The 18,740-nt window shown below is 39.1% G+C and overlaps 1 protein-coding gene across 4 annotated transcripts in view; it reads right to left on the reverse strand.

Moving 5' to 3' along the window:
* The window catches only part of TP53BP1 (tumor protein p53 binding protein 1), an 88,619-nt gene that overhangs the window by 20,332 nt on the left and 49,547 nt on the right, over positions 1 to 18,740 (reverse strand). For all 4 annotated transcript variants that reach the window (XM_037054455.1, XM_037054454.1, XM_037054453.1 and 1 more), the window contains 4 exons: positions 15,366 to 15,423; positions 12,684 to 12,776; positions 8,375 to 8,858; positions 2,341 to 2,493 (listed from right to left, as the gene is read on the reverse strand). In XM_037054455.1, coding sequence (XP_036910350.1) covers positions 2,341 to 2,493; positions 8,375 to 8,858; positions 12,684 to 12,776; positions 15,366 to 15,423 — 788 coding nt within the window. The remainder of the gene's footprint in view (positions 1 to 2,340; positions 2,494 to 8,374; positions 8,859 to 12,683; positions 12,777 to 15,365; positions 15,424 to 18,740) is intronic.

Here is an 18,740-nt window from a genome sequence, read left to right on the forward strand (position 1 = left end):
TCCCCCACCTCTCAATGTTATCTGCCACATTCTTGGGTGCTATATCTTCTGTGAGGCCTTTTAGCCACCTTCAGGCAGGCCAATAGGCTCCATCTCTTCTTCCTAACACATCTTTCCACACCTCCATTACAGCAACCAACAAGTTGTGTGTAGAGTGTAAGCTCCTAAAGAACAGGGATGCTATGCTGTCTTTTTTTTTTTTAAGATTTTATTTATTTATTTTCAGAGAGAAGGGAAGTGAGGGAGAGAGGAAGAGAAACATAGATTGGTTACTTCTCTCATGCCCCCAGCTGGGGACCTGGCCTGCAATCCAGGCATGTGCCCTAACCAGGAACCGAACCAGTGGCCTTTCAGTTTGCAGGCCGGAGGTCAATCCACTGAGCCACACTAGCCAGGGCAGGACACTGTCTTTTTACCTTCACACTCCCAGTGCCTAACAACATGCTAGGATCATAGTAAAAAGAATCTGCTGGTAAATAAATGAATAAAATCTTTAAAACATGCTAAACAAAGGCAGCAAGAGATGAGACAAGGAAAGTTCCCAGAGTCCTCTGACCTCAACCTGTCTACCTTCACACCGCCACCCATCTTTGTGTGCACACCAACTACAACAGACTGCGCCCACCTGTGTTTTGTATACTTTCTGCTTCTGCGCTTTTGCTCTTTGGAAGCCTTCTATATGGAATACCTTTTCCCCCTTATCTCCTGATATCTAAAACCTTCCGTGTCCAACTCAAATACTTTCTGGCCCACTCCAGAAAGGTTTTATCTAAATTTCCCTTCAGATGAGTTTCTTCCTCCTCTAAACTACTATATACACTTCCCTTTTGGCACACATTACTTCCACTCTTAAAAGGCAATATAGTGCAGTGGTTAGAAATGTGGGCTCCGGAACTAGACTGTCGGGGTTGAATTCTACTTCCTCTATTGATAGCTATGTAACCTTAAGCCAATTATTTTACTTGCTGTGCCTCAGCTTCTTGCTCTGCAAAGTAGGAGTCACAGTACCTTCATCAAAGCTTAACTGTGAGGCTTAAATAAATCATTTAAAGCCCTTAGAATAGTGCCTGGCATATAGTTAGTGTTCAGTAAATGTTAGTTGCTATCATTCTTTTATTTAATTACAGCAGTACTTCCCAAACTATACTCCATAGGGGTATAGTAAATATTACTTTAAAAAATATGACCACGGAACTTCTTCATCTTCTCCTCAGAGTATCTAGCAGGCCTGCTATTTCCAGAAAATAAACTTTAGAAAACACCACAGAACATCATTGTATACAAGTAATATGTATAACACTTGACATAGTACCTTCCATAGAGTTCAATGTAGACTTAGAACAGTTACAAAAACTTTTCATGAAAGCAAACACACTTTACAAAGTAGTAGTAACACTGAAAAAATTACATGAACCTATAACTAAAGATGAATCAACATTTTACAAGAAATATTTCTGGGATTATTATTATTTGGTATGTAATGCCAAATGCACTAGTTTGATACTTTCTGACATGAGGGCCACAATGGCCCATTAATAAATTACAACAATAATATATTCCATTTAATAAAACTGTGTACCAGAGTTTAGTTATTCCTGAGTACAGCTTCCTACAGGACTAGCTGGCAGAATTAAAGTGCCTGAGTGAAGAAAGAAAACAGCGGTGCCTCTTATCAATTAATAAATGTTTCCCAAATGTTAGCATATGTACCAAGAAAGGTGACAGATCTTCAATCTAGAAAATCTGTCTAATCTCAGCCAGTATTAGATGTAAACAAAGTCAGCATTTAACACTGTCCAATATAACAGTCAATAAATGCCGATATTATGTTGACACTGGGAATGAGTCCTACTGACCAATAAAGGTACACTGCTCACCAACAGGTCCAGAACCACACAGGATGGAGACCAAGAAAGGCCATGTGAATAAACATGAAAACACATGAGAAAACAAAGAAAAATAATGAGAAAACATGCAGCCTAGCAAGAAATTCTAAACTGCACTAGAATCTGCAAGGATTAAAAATGATACATAGTCTTTATATTTATTCTCATATATGACAGAGATTTATCAATCTGTTCTTTATAAAAATGGAAAGCAAGATAGGACTGGTTAAATAAATGGCCAGAGGTCAAACAGCAAACCCATGGTTGGAAAAGACACAAGATTCAAGACTCCTAGTTTCTAAGCTGATTCTTGTACCTTCCTAACACAAAGATGGAGGAAAACGAAGCGTCAGTAGCTAGTAGCACAGGAAGACGGAGGGGAGAGGGTGGCAGTGAAGTGCCAGGGTAATTTTTCTGAAATAAATTTGCCACACAGACCCAGAGTATATATTACCTCAGTAACTTTTCTTTCTACTTCTGTTCCATCCACATAATATACATCTGTGATGACACGAGTGACGAGTGTGCGAACCTCATGGATTGTTCTCATGTGCCGATGCAAGACATGGCCACGTGGAGGCTGAGGCATATCGAACTCTTCCTCTCCCTATGACAGAAAATACAGAACACAAGCATGGGTCTCATTACTAATGGGCAGAATCACAAATCAGCTTCTTCAGGATGAACACTGTTCAGAGGAACCATGAATCTAGTGTGATGAAATTTTCCAGCTGCTTTGTTGTGTATTCATACACCTACAGACAAAAGCAGGGATGGACCAGCTCTACAGCCAGATGCCAGGAAGAATTTGTATCACTATCCTTGAAAATGACCGATTTCTGTCTAAATAAAAGTCGTAACAGCTAGCACTTATATCTATTTAAGCAGAACATTATTTCTAGATTGTGACCTTTCAAGTTTATACTTGAACAGCTCTTTAAATAAAAGGACTGCATTCTCTAGAACTTCATGTAAAATCTGTTCCTCTCAGTGCAGTTTGTTTTACTTGCATTAGTAAGGGAAAACTACAGTTGGTTTATATCTGGAACAAGCTAGGTTGGTTTCTCCTAGAATTAAATATGAAATATTTAATATTCCAAATAGTAGGTTATAACTAAAGAACTGAACTAGTATCCAGAAACAGAACACATTAGCAAATTAGAATTTTGTGCCTAGTTATACCAAAAAGAATAATCAGTTAAATAGTTTAAATAAAACCTACATTTTTACGACAACTGTCACATACATTTTTCCCAGCACCTATATCACATTATCCACATTCACACCCTCCCCCTACCCCCCTGGCTCTATGATTCTGAAGAGGGAATGCACACTTTTCCTGCCCCCTTACTACCCCTATAGTAGACTAATTTTACTTTCAGTAGTCAGTGTGAACATATCCAAGTCTTTCAAAAGAATTGTATGTACCACTGCAATAATGGAGAGTCTGTCTTTTTTCATGACAATGCGATCGTGATTTACTTACAGCTTTCAATAACTGACCTGAATTATTCCTACTCCAACCCCATCTTAGAGGTAAAATACGTATTAAAATGGAGCTATGTCAATTATGTAAATAATAAAAATGAAATAAAAAAGCATGGAATGTTACTTAACCAATTCTTTAAAATACTTCTACACAGACAACTCTGGGTACTGAGTGGTCTGAGTATCAGCCTGTCACACCTCAATCATCAAGGTGCCCCTGCAGCAGTGCCAGGCCAGCCTGGACCTCTGGCCTGCACACACACCATGGGGCGATGAATCAGAGAGGTCCAAAAGAGTTCATTACTTAGCCCCAAAATGTGGCCAAGAAGCCTCCCTGTAATTCTTCCACTACGACAGCCAGACAAACAATCATTTATTTCAAGAAAGAGAAACATATCTGATAGAATAAGAAAGGAAATGACAAACGGCAGATAAAAAGAAAGCTATGCTTACTCTTTATTTAAATAATCTTCTAAAAAGTGATTTCTATAAAGATAAAATAACTTGAGAATCTTGTCATTATTAAAGAAGATAACAACGAACTTCCGGCCAAGATGGAGGTGTAGATAAACACACTGTGCCTCCTTGCACAACCAAAATAAGGACAACAAGAATTTAGAAACAAAAAACAACCAGTACTGAGAGAAAATTGAACTGTATGGAAGTTCGACAACCAAGGAGTTAAAGTAGATGCATTCATCCAGACCGGTAGGAGGGGCAAAGTCGGGCAGCCAGGCTGACAGGGGTTGCGGCGAAGTGGTGGCTGGCAGATGGCATACAAGGCAGCAGCAGGGGGACCCAGCGAGGTGGCGAACTGTGGAGGGATGGGACACACAAGGTGGCTGGCTGACCAGGCATTCCCACATTCGCCTGCAGATAAACCAGGCAAAACTGGGGAGTGAGAAAGACTGCACAACCCAGGGCCCCAGTGCGGGGAAATAAAGCCTCAAAACACCAAATGAAAACACCTGTGGGGTGGAGGCGCTAGGAGAGACTCCCAGCCTCACAGGAGAGTTCGTTGGAGAGACCCACAGGGCCCTAGAACCCACACAAGCCCACCCACCTGAGAATCAGCACCAGAAGGGCCCAATTTGCTTGAGGGAAGTGGTGGAAGTGACTAAAATCTGGCAGAGAGCAGAGCAAGGGCCATTGTTCCCTCTCAGACCCTGCCTCACATACAGAGTCACAACCCAGTGACGTGGGTTGTCCCACCCAGGTGAACACCTAAGGCTCCACCCCTCTCTATGTAACAGGCACATCAAGAAAAAAAAATGGCCCAAATAAAAGAACAGATCAAAGCTCCAGAAAAAATACAACTGAGCAACCAAGAGATAGCCAACCTATCAGACGCACAGTTCAAAGAACTGGTGATCAGGATGCTCACAGAATTAGTTGAATATGATCGCAAATTAGATGGAAAAATGAAGCCTACGCTAAGTGAAATAAAGGACAATGTACAGAAAACCAATAGTGATGGGAAGAAAACTGGGACAGAAGAAAGAAAGAAACATCCAATCAGAAAAGACTGAAGAAACAAGAATTCAAAAAAAATTGAGGAGAGGCTTAGGAACCTGCAGGACATCTTTAAATGTTCCAACATCCGAATTATAGGGGTACCAGAAGGAGAAGAAGAAGAGCAACAGATGGAAAACTTATTTGAACAAATAATAAAAGAGAACTTCCCCAGTCTGGCAAAGGAAGGTCCAGGACTTTCCTGGAAGTCCAAGAAGCTCAGAGAGTCCCAAAGAAGTTGGACCCAAGAAGGAACACACCAAGGCACATCATAATTACATTAGCCAAGATTAAAATGAAGGAGAGAATTCTAGAAGCAGCAAGAGATAAGGGGACAGTCACCTACAAAGGAGTTCCCATCAGACTGTCAGCTGATTTCTCAAAAGAGACCTTACAGGCAAGAAGGGGCTGGAAAGAAGTATTCCAAGTCATGAAAGGCAAGGACCTACATCCAAGGTTGCTCTATCCAGCAAAGCTTTCATTTAGAATGGAAGGGCAGATAAAGTGCTTCTCAGATAAGGTCAAGTTAAAGGAGTTCATCATCACCAAGCCTTTATTATATGAAGAGTTGAAGAAACTTATCTAAGAAAAAGAAGATAGCCTGGCTGGTGTAGCTCAGTGGATTGAGCGCGGGCCTGTGAACCACACGATCGCGGTTCAATTCCCAGTCAGGGCACATGCCTGGGTTGCAGGCCAGTTCCCAGCAGGGGACTCATGAGAGGCAACCATACATTGATATTTCTCTCCTTCTCTCCTTACCTTCCCCTCTAAAGATAAATAAATAAAATCTTTAAAAAAAAGAAAAAGATAAAAAACATGTACAGTAAAATGACAGCACACTCACAATTATTAACAACCACACCTAAAACAAAAACAAAAAAGCAAACTAAGCAAACAACTAGAACAGGAACAGAACCACAGAAATGGAGATCACACAGAGGGTTAGCAACAGGGAAGTGCGAGGCAAGAGGGGAAAAAAGGTACAGAGAATAAGTAGCATAGATGGTAGGTAGAAAATAGAGAGGGGGGATTAGACTAGTATGGGGAATATAAAAACTAAAGAACTTATGACATATGGACATGAACTAAAGGTGGGAAATGTGGGTGGGAGGGGTGTGCAGGGGAAAGGGAAGTGAAGGGGAGAAAATGGGACAACTGTAATAGCATAATCAATAAAATGTATTTTAAAAAATAAATTAAATAGCCCTGGCTGGTGTAGTTCAGTGGATTGAGCACAGGCCTGCAAACCAGACAACTGCGGTTCGTTCGATTCCCAGTCAGGGCACATGCCTGGGTTGCAGGCCAGTTCCCAGCAGGGGATGCACAAGAGGCAACCATACATTGATATTTCTCTCCCTCTCTCCTTCCTGTCCCCTCTAAAGATAAATAAATAAAATCCTTAAAATTTTTTAAAACTAAATTCAATAAATAAATAAATAAACCCAGAAAAAATTGAAAAATAAAGGAAGATAACAAAATGAAAATGAAACCATACTTTCCCTTCATAGAAAACGTGGCTCCAAACCAACTCGAAAATTTAAAGAATTTAAAGAATGTCGAAGGTAGACTGCCTACATTCTTCTCCAAGCACTGGCCTGAGCCCTACCCAGACTATAGGGAATAAAAAAGCTCTGACACTTGGAAAACCTCATTTTCATTCACATTGTTGTGCAAACATCACCATATTTGCCTCCAGCACTTTTTCATATTTCCCAACTGAAAGTACCCATTCACCCCTATCTTTTTCTAGAATCTTTCTTTTCTCAGCAGGAGCAACTAGCTCTTAAATGTGTGACATTACACTGCATGACACGGGAGTACACCACTAGTAGTATCAGTTGTGGCTGTGGTAGTGGTAGCAGCGATAATAGTATTTAAAATAATCATCATCAATAAGTAGTAGCAGCAGCCAACATTTCCACACCACTCGCTGTGTCCCAGGCCCAGTGCTGAGGGCGTTGCATGCCTTACCTCCTCTACCCTCACGATACCCAGATGAAGTGGTCTGACTCCAAAGCCTGGGCCTTACTTAACCACTCCACTCACTGCCTCCTATCATCACTCCTATCTCTGATGAGTGAGAATATAAGGAGAATATAAGAGAGAAAAGGAAGACATAAAATAGTGGCTCCCACATGACTGCTATCTTAAGATCAAGTTTAACTTTTTATAAGGCAGAGAAACCAAAATTATGTGGCAGAATGCAAACACTTTAAATTAAGGGTGAAAAAATAAATAAATTAATTAATTAAGGTTGAAAATAAACAGACTCATAAAAGTATCTGATATACTACTGCCCCCATATCCAAAAGGCTATTGATATTTTGAATCTGTATGAACTGAAAAGGTCTTAGGTCTCACAGACTGTGTTACTATAAATTTTTGGAGAGGTATGGATAGACAGAACAAGACTACACAGGCCATGATTTAAAAATAGAAAAGTAACATAGCATAATGAAAAGAATACCGATTCTGAAGTAGACATGCTGAGTTCAAATTCCAGTTCTGCCACCTACTGATGGCAAAATCTTGGGCAAGTTACTTAACCTCTCTTCAGCTTGGTTTCTTTACCTGTGAAATGGGAATAACAATACCAACCTCACAGGTTGTCTTGAGCACAATTCCGACACACTGTAGGTGTTCAGTAACTAGGAACTACTTCCCTACTCCTATTTCCAGGAGCCTGTCTTCCTCCAGCCTCACTTTCATTAGCCCCAATCTTTTTCTCCCATGAAGTCTAGTCTGAGCTTTCTGCAGCCCCTACTTCCCTAGAGGCTTTTCCCCATCTCTCTCTGTCCCTGTTACATTCTTTGTTTCTAATACTTCGAGATACACTACCCTTCATCCTTCTACTCCTTCCTCCTTTATTGTCTACTCTCCCAGTTCCAAAGAACCATGGTGAAAGACTTAGAGGAAAGGGAACTAGTTCTCATAGTTATAAAGGAGGCTGGAAGATGACAGCCAAAGGACAAGACTGAACAACCTGAAAGAATCTAAGACCCAGCCCTAAGTGGTGTGTCTCTGTGGGCTGGAAGTCATCCACGACCTGAAGGGTTGCCTATTCAATTCCCGGTCAGGGCACATGCCTGGGTTGGAGGACCATCAGAGGTGACTGACTGATCAGTGTTTCCTCTCCCTCTTTCTTCTTCCCTTCCCCTCTCTCTAAAAATAAATAAATAAAATCTTAAAAAAAAAAAAAAAGAGTATAGGACCCAAACTATCTTCCTGGCTTTCTTTTCCTGTAAAGACCTACCCGACAAACTCTAGCATCATTCCATTTTCCTGAAAAGACCATTTATTGGTGATAACTATCCATAATTTTCACTGCCCTATCTCTACCCTGAAATTCAGTTGTTTTTGTCTTTCAATCACTGGTCTGTACAAAATTGTTAATAATTACCATTACGTAAAAGTACCACAAATGAAATTCTCTAGGAATCCAGAAAGTTAAAATCAGAGCCCCTGGAGGACCTGATAAGCTCTCTCACCTGGCTATGGAGGGACTCTGTATCATCCCCAGGAGCACTCACTGGTTTCTCACCAGTCCCCTTCTCGGTCTGAACGGTGGCATCTTGTTTTCCGGAGTTCTCGTCCACTGTGCTGGTCCCCTGTTCACACACATTCTTTACAGTCTGGGTTGCTGCTGAAACAGTTTCTGGGACCCGTAGGGAACACTCTATGGTCTGAATTCCTACGTTATTTTGGCTGGGCCTTTCCATCCAGGCCTTACTAGGTTTTTCCTGGTTGGTATTCCACCCTTCTTTCTGGCCTTCTAGCACATCCGTCTCCATTGCTTCACCTTGAAGACTGGCTGGCCCCTGTATGGCCACCTGCTGGGAAGGAGACGAAGAAGAGTCTTTGACAGGACTACTGGGCTTTATTGTTTGTTGATGCTGCCTGGTCCTTTGATCACCCTCGAATTTTTCCTTTTCCGCTTCATCTTGAGTACTTGGAAAATGGAGTAAGTTCCCCCTGAGAATCAACCACATAAAGAAACCATGTCAAGTAAGGGCACATGCATATACGTGTTGGTGCACGTGTGTGTGTGTACTGGAAAGGGGGAAACCATAATTTGACAATATGAAAAATGTGAGAGAGAAAATAAAATGAACAAGAATATCACCTTATGAAATTTCTCATCATAATTTCACTCCTGTAGAAAAACAGTGGCACACAGAACTATTCCACCATGATGATAAAAGAGTCATAGCATTTCTTCCCATCACTAGCTATGAACTCTGACATAGGAAAATAAGTTAAACAAAAAGATATAAAGCCATTATTGAAGTCATAAACAATGAAGCAGCCTAGGGATCTACTTCAAAAAAGATCAGTTAGATCAAGAGGACTCTTGACTTTATAAATGGTTCTAACTTTCTTTAAATGACACCTAGCCCTGACCAGGTAGCTCAGTTGGTTGGAGAGTTGTCCCGATACACCAAGGTCACAGGTTCAATCCCATAGTCAGGGCACAAAGGAGAAACAACCAATGAATACCATCAATAAGTCAAACAACAAATTGATGTTTCTCTCTTTTCCTCTCTCTAAAATAAAGTATTTTTAAAAAAACACCACCTAGCATTTTAGATATACCCAACCCTAAACAACAATTTCAGCAAAAGAAACCTGATCTATAAAGGACAGAGTTGCAGGTAAGATTCTAGCTTTGCTAGCTATACTGGTACATCTACAACTAACCATTTCAGAATGGCATGGTGCCTCAGAGACAGTTCTCAAGATACAGCCTACAGTACTTCATTAGTCTTACCATCTGGCTATCAGCGACTTACTTATTTCACAAGCATTTGATGACTGTCTCCTGCAAACCAGATATCATGAAGCAATGAGGTGCCTGGTGGCTTTCTTAAATGTCCTTAACAATACACCAGAATAAAAAGGCCCAAGTGAGCAAGTTACACAGAAACTTAACATTGATGTCTTATTCAAGTTCATATCTAAAATACCTACTACGGGGATTAATACCAAGTTAAGTGCACAATAAACGTACTTTAAACAAAAGAATTCATGTTCTCTCAATTAACTGCAAGAATCTTCTGATTAAATAAGCTAACTGTATAAGTAGCAAATACATATAGAAAATGCCCATAACTTTGAACGTTTTAGTAAATCTCCAGTTCAAATGAGTTAGTATACTATAAACAACAACAATGCATTTTTAGGTTACAGTAAGTGCGTAACAGCCAAAATAAAGATAAAAAGATCCATTCCAGCCATGATCCATTCCACAGTATCATCATATCTGGAATCTCTTTCACTTTGTGATGTCATATTTTACAAGGCTAACACTGATATACCCCCTGATTTAACACCCAGGACAATAAGGGGTCTAGAAACCATGTCATCTGTTGCTTTTAGCATTTAGCCAGAGAAAGATGGAGATGCTCATCAACAGAGAAAAGCAGTCTCTAACTTGGGAGGAGCTCTCACCCTTAGGGACTGCTCTGCTGTGGATCTTGAAGAAGAGAGAAATGGAGAGGTTTCTGAGGTTTCTATCTTGTTTAGCTCAGCCTACCAAAACAGGAAGTCAACGAGGGATTTAGAATAGAGTTCCAGCCAAGAGCCTGGTATACATCTGGTTGTTAGAGCTTATGTCCTGTGTGTCAGGAACCTAGACTGAATGAAATATATGATCCAGTGAGGAAGAGGTAAGAATAAGATCACCAGGAGACAGATGAATAACACCTACCTCTGATGAAGTTCGTAAGAGTAATCTTACATAAAAATTTCTTGGCACAGTGCTAGGTACACAGCAGATGCTCAATCAATATCAGTTGCATAAGAGAAAGCAATTAGGGAGATACATTTCATTTTCTTTATAAACTAAATATTCATGTTTGAATCTTTAAGACATCTAACATATCACAGCTACGCAGCAATGACAGTGAGTCAAAAACTAGAAGGGACATGACTTGATTAATCATTTCAAGAATTCAATTACCATTGTTCCCCATGCTTAAACAAGCCTACACATTTTCCTTCAGAAGCTATTTAGGGTAGAACTGCAGAATAGATTTTATCTTCTAAAACAAAGCTTTGTTCTCTTTGGAGTCTTTTTATTCTTAATCAATAAATATTAGATTGCTTTTATTCCCCCAAAGAGTTCATCAGAACAATTCTTCTCTAAAGACAAAAGATGTCTCATTGCAGTATCAAGTAATATTTAGCAAACTCCTATCACATATCAGAATTTTGGTATTTATCATTCTCATATTAGCATTGGTCAAATGAAATGATGTTAAAATCATAATCAGTTCCCACCCAGGATCACATAAAATATATATAGTGGCTGGCAAGATTTGCTGACTAAGGCCAACACAGAACAACAGATAAAAACCAGAAGCCTAACTGCAACACATATTGCAAAAAGTGTTGCCCACTCCTGTGAAGTTCATATATTTTTAGAAATAAATAAAGCAACTGAGAAATATCTACCACAGAGATGTGAGTATTAATGTCCCAAGAAATGATAAAGAAGAAATCTTTAGCACCAGAACAAAGAGCATTAGAAGATAAGAGAAACCTGATATATTGTAAGAAGAACCACACCTCTCTCCATTAGTTCCAGCTACACAATCCTACTCTGGTCACCACTCTTTGCCAGATTTAGAAACTGATACAGAGAAAGAAATTCTAGCATAAAATGGCCTGGACAAATTAACCCTAAGTGAAACAAAGAAGAATGAATCTCCATATTTAACAAACTTCTAACCACTCTGTTCTAGGTGTAGATCTGTCCATGAAGTAAAAGAGGCCAAATGCAGCTGGGTGTGCTGCCCTTGTTCTACCGAAGTTAAATAAGATCACCGGCATTCTGGCCCCTTTAGTTTAAGATATTCTAATAAAATAGGAAAGCAGTACAATGCCATTGATAAATTTGGCAATTGCTGGACCACCACCATACCAATTTTGGAACCACACAAAGTGGCATTTCACCCAACAAGTGTCTTGATACAGTAGAGGGATATAAGCTGGGCGAGCTGATTCCCGAGAATACTAACAAGCTCACATTTAATCGTCAGAAGGCCCAATAAAAGCACCAATATGTTTCTTTTAAATATTTCTATCAATAAAGAATACAGAAATTATGCTGTAAACAACACTATTAGATACCTGCGGACAAACATTAGCACATTCTCTAACTACAAACTCACTGAATTCCAGAGAAGACAGACGCCATCTCACAATGAAAATACAAGCTTATTTCCATTGTCATTACTTCTTTTCCTATACTAATGAGTGGACTATACTACACTCACATAGTCCAATCATTTTTTTATTATTTAAATAGTGAAGAAATACTTTGTAACTCAAACAAAATGCTTTGTTCTTCAAAGCTGTTCGAAGAGATTATGGAATAATGAAATTATGATAAAATCTTAACTTCATCAATACTGACAAACTTTAAATTTGGGATGTTGAGCATCTCAGTTTTGCCCTGTGGGTAACTTCAGGGAAATAAAGGTCTATTAAACATTTCCAAAACTAGGAAAAAGGGAATAAATCTTAGAAATACAGAACAGTAGTTTCATAAATTTATGAAGACAATCATTTCAAACTGACAGAACTGGCAGATAAAGACAAAACTCTGCACCTATAAAATATTTAATAAAGCATCTCATGACATCTCATCTATAATGCCATCTAGAATATGCCACCATCCCTCAGATAAAAAAGTAAGCTCCAGTTCACAAAATTATGGCACTGTATTCTAGATTTTGGTAGCAACCATTTTATGAGTCAATATAACCCACAATATACTACGAAAATAATGCTCACCTGGTAGGTACAGAGCAGGAATCCTGATTCCGAGCTTCGTCCTCTTGCCGAGCTTCACAGACGCAGCTAAGCAAAGACATCGCCGTCTGGGGACTAAGATAAAAAAGCAATATACTGTATTAGTTTTGGAAGGAAACATACCTCTGAAGATTATCCTTTTAGGCACAGAGGGAATAAATTCACTTTTCTGCATCCAAAACTCCAAAATGCCTTACACCAAAATGCAAATTCCTCCCTAAAGTACTTGTTTCAAATTAGCTTAACTAAAAACTCTCAAGAAAGAACCACAGGAAATAAGGTAGACAGAGGACTATATTAAATACAATAAGAACACAGTCGGCAAAGTCCAGTGTAAAAGACTCTGTAAGACACAAAACCCAATTTCTTCAACAAATACATTGCTAGAAGGGGGAAAAAATAAAGGCAGGAGGCCCCTATAGATTAAGAGTTAAATTAAGAGATATGTCAATCAAACATAATGTGCAGAACTTGTTTGGATCTCAATTCAAACAAACTAAAAAAAATATGTAAGGCAATCAGACAAATCTGAATACTGAACATTTTTTAGCATTAGGAATCACTGCTAACTTTAAAAGCACTATAGTATTATGGTTAAGGTCAAAGAAGAATTCTTATCTTTTAGAGATAAAAGATAAGAAATAGTTATCAGCATTGAAATAGTTACAGATAAAATTATATAAAGCTGGAATTAGCTTCAAAATAATTGAGTGGGGAGAAGAATACTGGATGTATTTATAAACAAATTAAAATTAGCTGTGAGTTGGTCATTTGTGACACTGGGTGATGAATATATGGTGGTTCATTATACTGTTTTTCTGCTTTTTCTGTGCTTGAAATCTTCAACAGTGAAATGATTGAGAGAGAAAGATGATGACAGCAAATAATCTAAACAGAGCCCAGTAACAGATGACACTTTGTTTGAAAACAGAGTGGTATAAAGGACACATGGACAACTAAGGGGGGTGGAAATGGGAGGGAAGTGGGGAGCACTTCCCTCCCCCCCCGGGGGGCGGGGTGGGCTGGGACGATAATAAAAGACAGAAAACTATACTTCAACAATAATTAAATTAAAAAGTTATTTTAAAAAAACACAGAGTGGTATGGCTTTACCTAAATGGAGAGGAAGCAATGAGCATTTAAAATATTCTAACAGCCCTGGCTGGTGTGGATTGAGTGCCAGCCTGTAAATCAAAGGGTCACTGGTTCAATTCCTGGTCAAGGCACATGCTCGAGTTGCAGGCTGGGTCTCCAGTGGGGGGTGAGCGAGAGGCAACCACATGGTGTTTCTCTCCCTCTTTTTCTCCCTCCCTTCCCCTCTAAAAATAAATAGGCAAAGCATTTAAATAAATAAATAAGCAAACAAACAAAATATTCTAACAGCGCCTACTTTAAATCAAAATCTAGATTCTCATATGCATAATTTGCTTTGTAACAATACCAATGAATTTTATCTCATTCTATAATTCACTAATCCAATCCTCTGCTTCAAGTATTTCCCTTATTTTTCCAACCCTACATTCCACCCAAAGGGCTTGGGAAGCTTCAGCAGCATTGTCTGTGCCCTCTTCATGGGCACATGTACATCAGACTAATAACAAGTTATATAAGTAATGTACAACTCCGTTAAAACCAAAAAGATCCAGTATAAACTCCATTTTTCAACTTGTAAGATGACATACCATTAGTCTTCAACTGACTGAGGACCCTAAGGTACTTAATTTTTCATATTAAATACATAACAGTCCAGAGAACAACTAATCTAAGATACAGTTAAGTACAGATCAAAGGATTTAGATAGGATTAGGGCTAGAAACTCACAAATGAAGGTCAAATTTAGTCCAAACAGTCATTATGTGACCCACCAAGGATGAAATTTTATTTTTTTTAAACCCAGATTTCTCTTTAAAAATTAGAGGTTTGGCAACCAGTGTGCATTCTTGCATGGTAACAGAAGGCTGGAGTTGAAGGGGGACTACCCACACCCCTGTTCTTCCGAAGGCCGTCATCCTCAACACTTCCAGCGCTTGCACTTAGCCTGCTTTACTTATTTATAGGACCTGCCTAGCCTCACTTAAACATTCTCACTTGTATTTCACCAGCTGCTTCTAGTATTTTCATGCTGGATGACTCATGGCAGAAACTAATAAAATAATTCTACTCACATAGCCACCAGATGGCAAAGCTTACCACCAGAGCCTTAGGATGGAGTCACACTCATCCTCAAGCATCCTCACAGCATTCATGACAAAGCAAAAATAATCGTTCAACACAGCAGTCAATTTGGTAAGCAGAAGAGAAAATGGCCTGAGGCTGCAACTGAGTAGGGGAATCAAGGTCTATGGAACAAGGTCTAAGACTATCTCTTGTTAACCCACCTATTTTCTCACCAAAGCAACAAGCTCAGTCTCATCAACAGACAAAGGTAAAAAAGAGCACTCCCACATGAATAAAAGGGAGAAAGGTAAACACCTTTACATATCTTAGTTCTAAGTATAGCAAAACCTTTATTAGACTTAAGAAAACCCACGTTAGATTCAGTACATTGTTAAATCCTTTATGTTGGAATTATATTTTAAGGTTTTTCCTCTCTTGATAAATCTTCCCCTCAGTACAGTGGCTTTGTATATTGAATTCCTCTAAATAGCAACCAGCTCTGGTTACCTGGCAACAGCCTCAGCAACAGCAGTAGATCCATTTTTTATTTCACCAATTGCAGGCTCTGAATAAAAACAAAAACAAGGAAGGAAAAGAGAAATATAATTCATTTGGTATCATACCTAAAAACTTGTTCTTATAGCATTTGCAACAAATAAAGAAATGGGTAAGAATAATAAGTGAAAATAAAAAGATTTCTTATAATGGTACAAGTTTCTCTCACTCTGTCAATCAATTTTTTTCAACCTTCCTACTGAAGACTAATCAGTTTGTCGAGAAATACACTGAAGCAGTAACATGTAAAAATGAAAATAAAACAACTTCTTAATCTCAATTCATGTCTTCTCATACAAGGATTTTAAATATATGTAGTAAAATATTTTTTAAAAATAAAGTTTTAAAAGTTAAAAAGCACATAAATTTAAAATAAACAAGAAAACTTTAATAAATTATGTAGAAAAATGCCTTCAGTTGATGCACAAATTTTAAATAGTGTACAGTTTTATGAGAACCCACTCATAAAAGTATTCAAGTACTTCCCAATTAAGGACAGATAACTGAAAAACAAAACACATTTTCAAGAATTAAGGGTAATATTGAAAAGAACCCCATATTTTCAAAGCAATGTCCTATGTCAAGGAATTAAAATTTATTCACTGACAATTTATTCCAGCCTCAGAAAAAAAAACAAATATGTTGAAATGTTTCTAAAAGTTCATGGCCCAACATAACCTAAATAGTCCATCAAGGAAACTGGAGTTTTGTGGTTAGAGCCCTGCCTCTGAAACAGAAACCGGGCACAGGCCCTGGGCCCTGCACTCAGTAGTCCAACCTGGGAGTACATGCCTTCATCTTCTGACTCAGTTTTATCTTCTGTACAAAACATAAACAGGACCAATCTCATAGGTCTGTTACGAGGATGAAATGAGTAAAATTTTGAGTATGGTGCCTGATCCTATGCTATTATCAGAAAAAGTGTTAACATTTACTACCTTAACATTTAGCTCCATTTAAGATCTTTCCAATTATAATTTCAAATTGGAATCTGAAGATTCAAAGCTACCATATATTCTCTTGATAAGCCCTACTTGATTTCAGAAAAGATGGTAATAAGGATGGAAACACATAAATTTTAATTTCTACTGAGGTTCTAAAGTTTAAATCAATAAGCAATGAGAAGCAGAATAGTATTGTAATTTAAAACTGGACTTCTGGTTCCTGGAACTACTTTGAATTCAGGCTACTACATTTAATAGCTGTATGCCTCAGTTTCCTCATCTGTAAAATGAGGATAATAAGATCTTCACAGAGAGATAAAACTTTTTAAGTTTGTTATGAGATTTAATGAGCTGTACATGTAAAAATTCTTGGCATATAGTAAGAACTCAAAATATATTAGCTAAAATTTCTTTCCTTTGTCCTCAGAGAATGACAAGTCCCTCTTATTCAACTCCACCCACTCTATTTGTGGTCTTTGAAAGCCTTCCCTCCCAACTTTCTCAGGGGCCTGATCCATTGTTTCCCATAGTGTCTCACTTTTTAAAAAATTTAAATATATTTTAGTGATTATGCTGTTACAGTTTTCCCTTTTTTCTCCCCTTCATACTTCTCCACCCTGCACCCACCATCCCTCCAGCATTCCCCCCATCCCGCAGTTCATGTCCATGGATTAGACATATAAGTTCTTCGGCTTCTGCATTTCCTATACAATTCTTAACCTCCCCCATCTATTTTGTGCCTACCAGTTATGCTTCTTATTCCCTGTACCTTTTCCCTCATTCTCTTCTCTGCCTCTCCCCACTGATAACCCTCCATGTGATCTCCATTTCTGTGATTCTGTTCTTGTTCTGTTGTTTGCTTTGTTTTGTGGTTTTGGGTGGTGGTTTTTTTAGGTTTGGTTATTAATAGTTGTGATCTTGTTGTCATTTTACTGTTGATCTTCTTCTTTTTCTTAGATAAGTCCCTTTAACATTTCAAGTAATAAGGGATTAGTGATGATGAACTCCTTTACCTTGACCTTGTCTGGGAACCACTTTATCTGCCCTTCCATTCTAAATGATAGCTCTGCTGAATGGAGTAATCTTGGATGTAGGTCCTTGCCTTTCATGACTTTGCATACTTCTTTCCAGCCCATTCTTGCCTGCAAGGTTTCTTTTGAGAAATCAGCTGATAGCTTCATGGGAACTCCTTTGCAGGTGACTGTCTCCTTTTCTCTTGCTGCTTTTAAGACTCTCTCCTTCTCTTTAATCTTGGGTAATGTAATTATGCCTTGATGTCCCTTGATGTGTGCTTCCTTGGGTCCACCTTTTTTGGGACTCTGAGCTTCCTGGACTTCCTGGAAGTCTATTTCCTTCACCAGATTGGGAAAGTTTCCTTCATTAAGTTTTCAAATGAGTTTTCAATTTCTTGCTCTACCTCTTCTCCTTCTGGCATCCCTGTGATTCAGATGTTGGAACGTTTAAAGCTTTTTAACCTCCTGGAGGTTCCTCAGCCTCTCCTTATTTTTTTGAATTCCTGTTTCTTCTTTCTCTTCTGGTTGGGTGTTTAATTCTTCCTTCTGCTGCAAATTGTTGACTTGAGTCCCGGTTTCCTTCCCTTCACTGTTGGTTTCCTGTCTATTTTCCTTTACTTCACTTTGTATAGTCTTCATTTCTTCCTTTATTTTGCGAGCATACTCAATCATTTCTGTGAGCATCCTGATTACCAGTGTTTTGAACTCTGCATCTGATAGGTTGACTGTCTCCTCCTTGCTTAGTTCTTATTCTAGAGCTTTGATCTGTTCCTTCATTGGGGCCCTGTTTCTTTGTCTTGGTGCATCCATTCCATTGTTTGGGGTGGAGCCTTAGGTATTTGCTAGGGCGGGGCAACCCACCTTGCTGTGTTGTGGTGCTGTATGTGGGGGAGGCATCAGAGAGAGAACAATGCCACCTGCTGGCTTGCTCAGCTCTCACCCCACTTCCAGTCACTTTCCTTGCTTCCCACAAATGTATTGAGCCCTGCTGGTGCTGATTCCTGGGTGTGTGGGCTTGTGTAGTTCCAGGATCCTGTGGGTCTCTCCAATGGACTCTCTGTGAGACTGGGAGTTTCTCCCGCCACCACAACCCCCACAGATTTTTACAGCCAGCAGCTATATAAATTGAGGCTTTATTTCCTCGTGCTGGAAGCCTGGGTTGTGTGGACTGTCTCGCTCTGTAGTTGTTCCTCTTGGCTTATAAGCCTGTGAATGTTGGACCACCCAGTCTGCCAGCCACGGCCTTGTCCTCTCCACCTCGGCTCCCCATCTCCAACCATCCTACCAGTTTGAATGAATGTTTCTTCCTTAACTCCTTGGTTGTTGGACTTCCATACAGTTCGATTTTCTGTCAGTTCTGGTTGTTTTTG

Source organism: Sturnira hondurensis, unplaced genomic scaffold (assembly GCF_014824575.4).
Source record: "Sturnira hondurensis isolate 20B ecotype Veracruz unplaced genomic scaffold, ASM1482457v3 Scaffold0008196, whole genome shotgun sequence".
NCBI classification, from domain to species: domain Eukaryota; kingdom Metazoa; phylum Chordata; class Mammalia; order Chiroptera; family Phyllostomidae; genus Sturnira; species Sturnira hondurensis.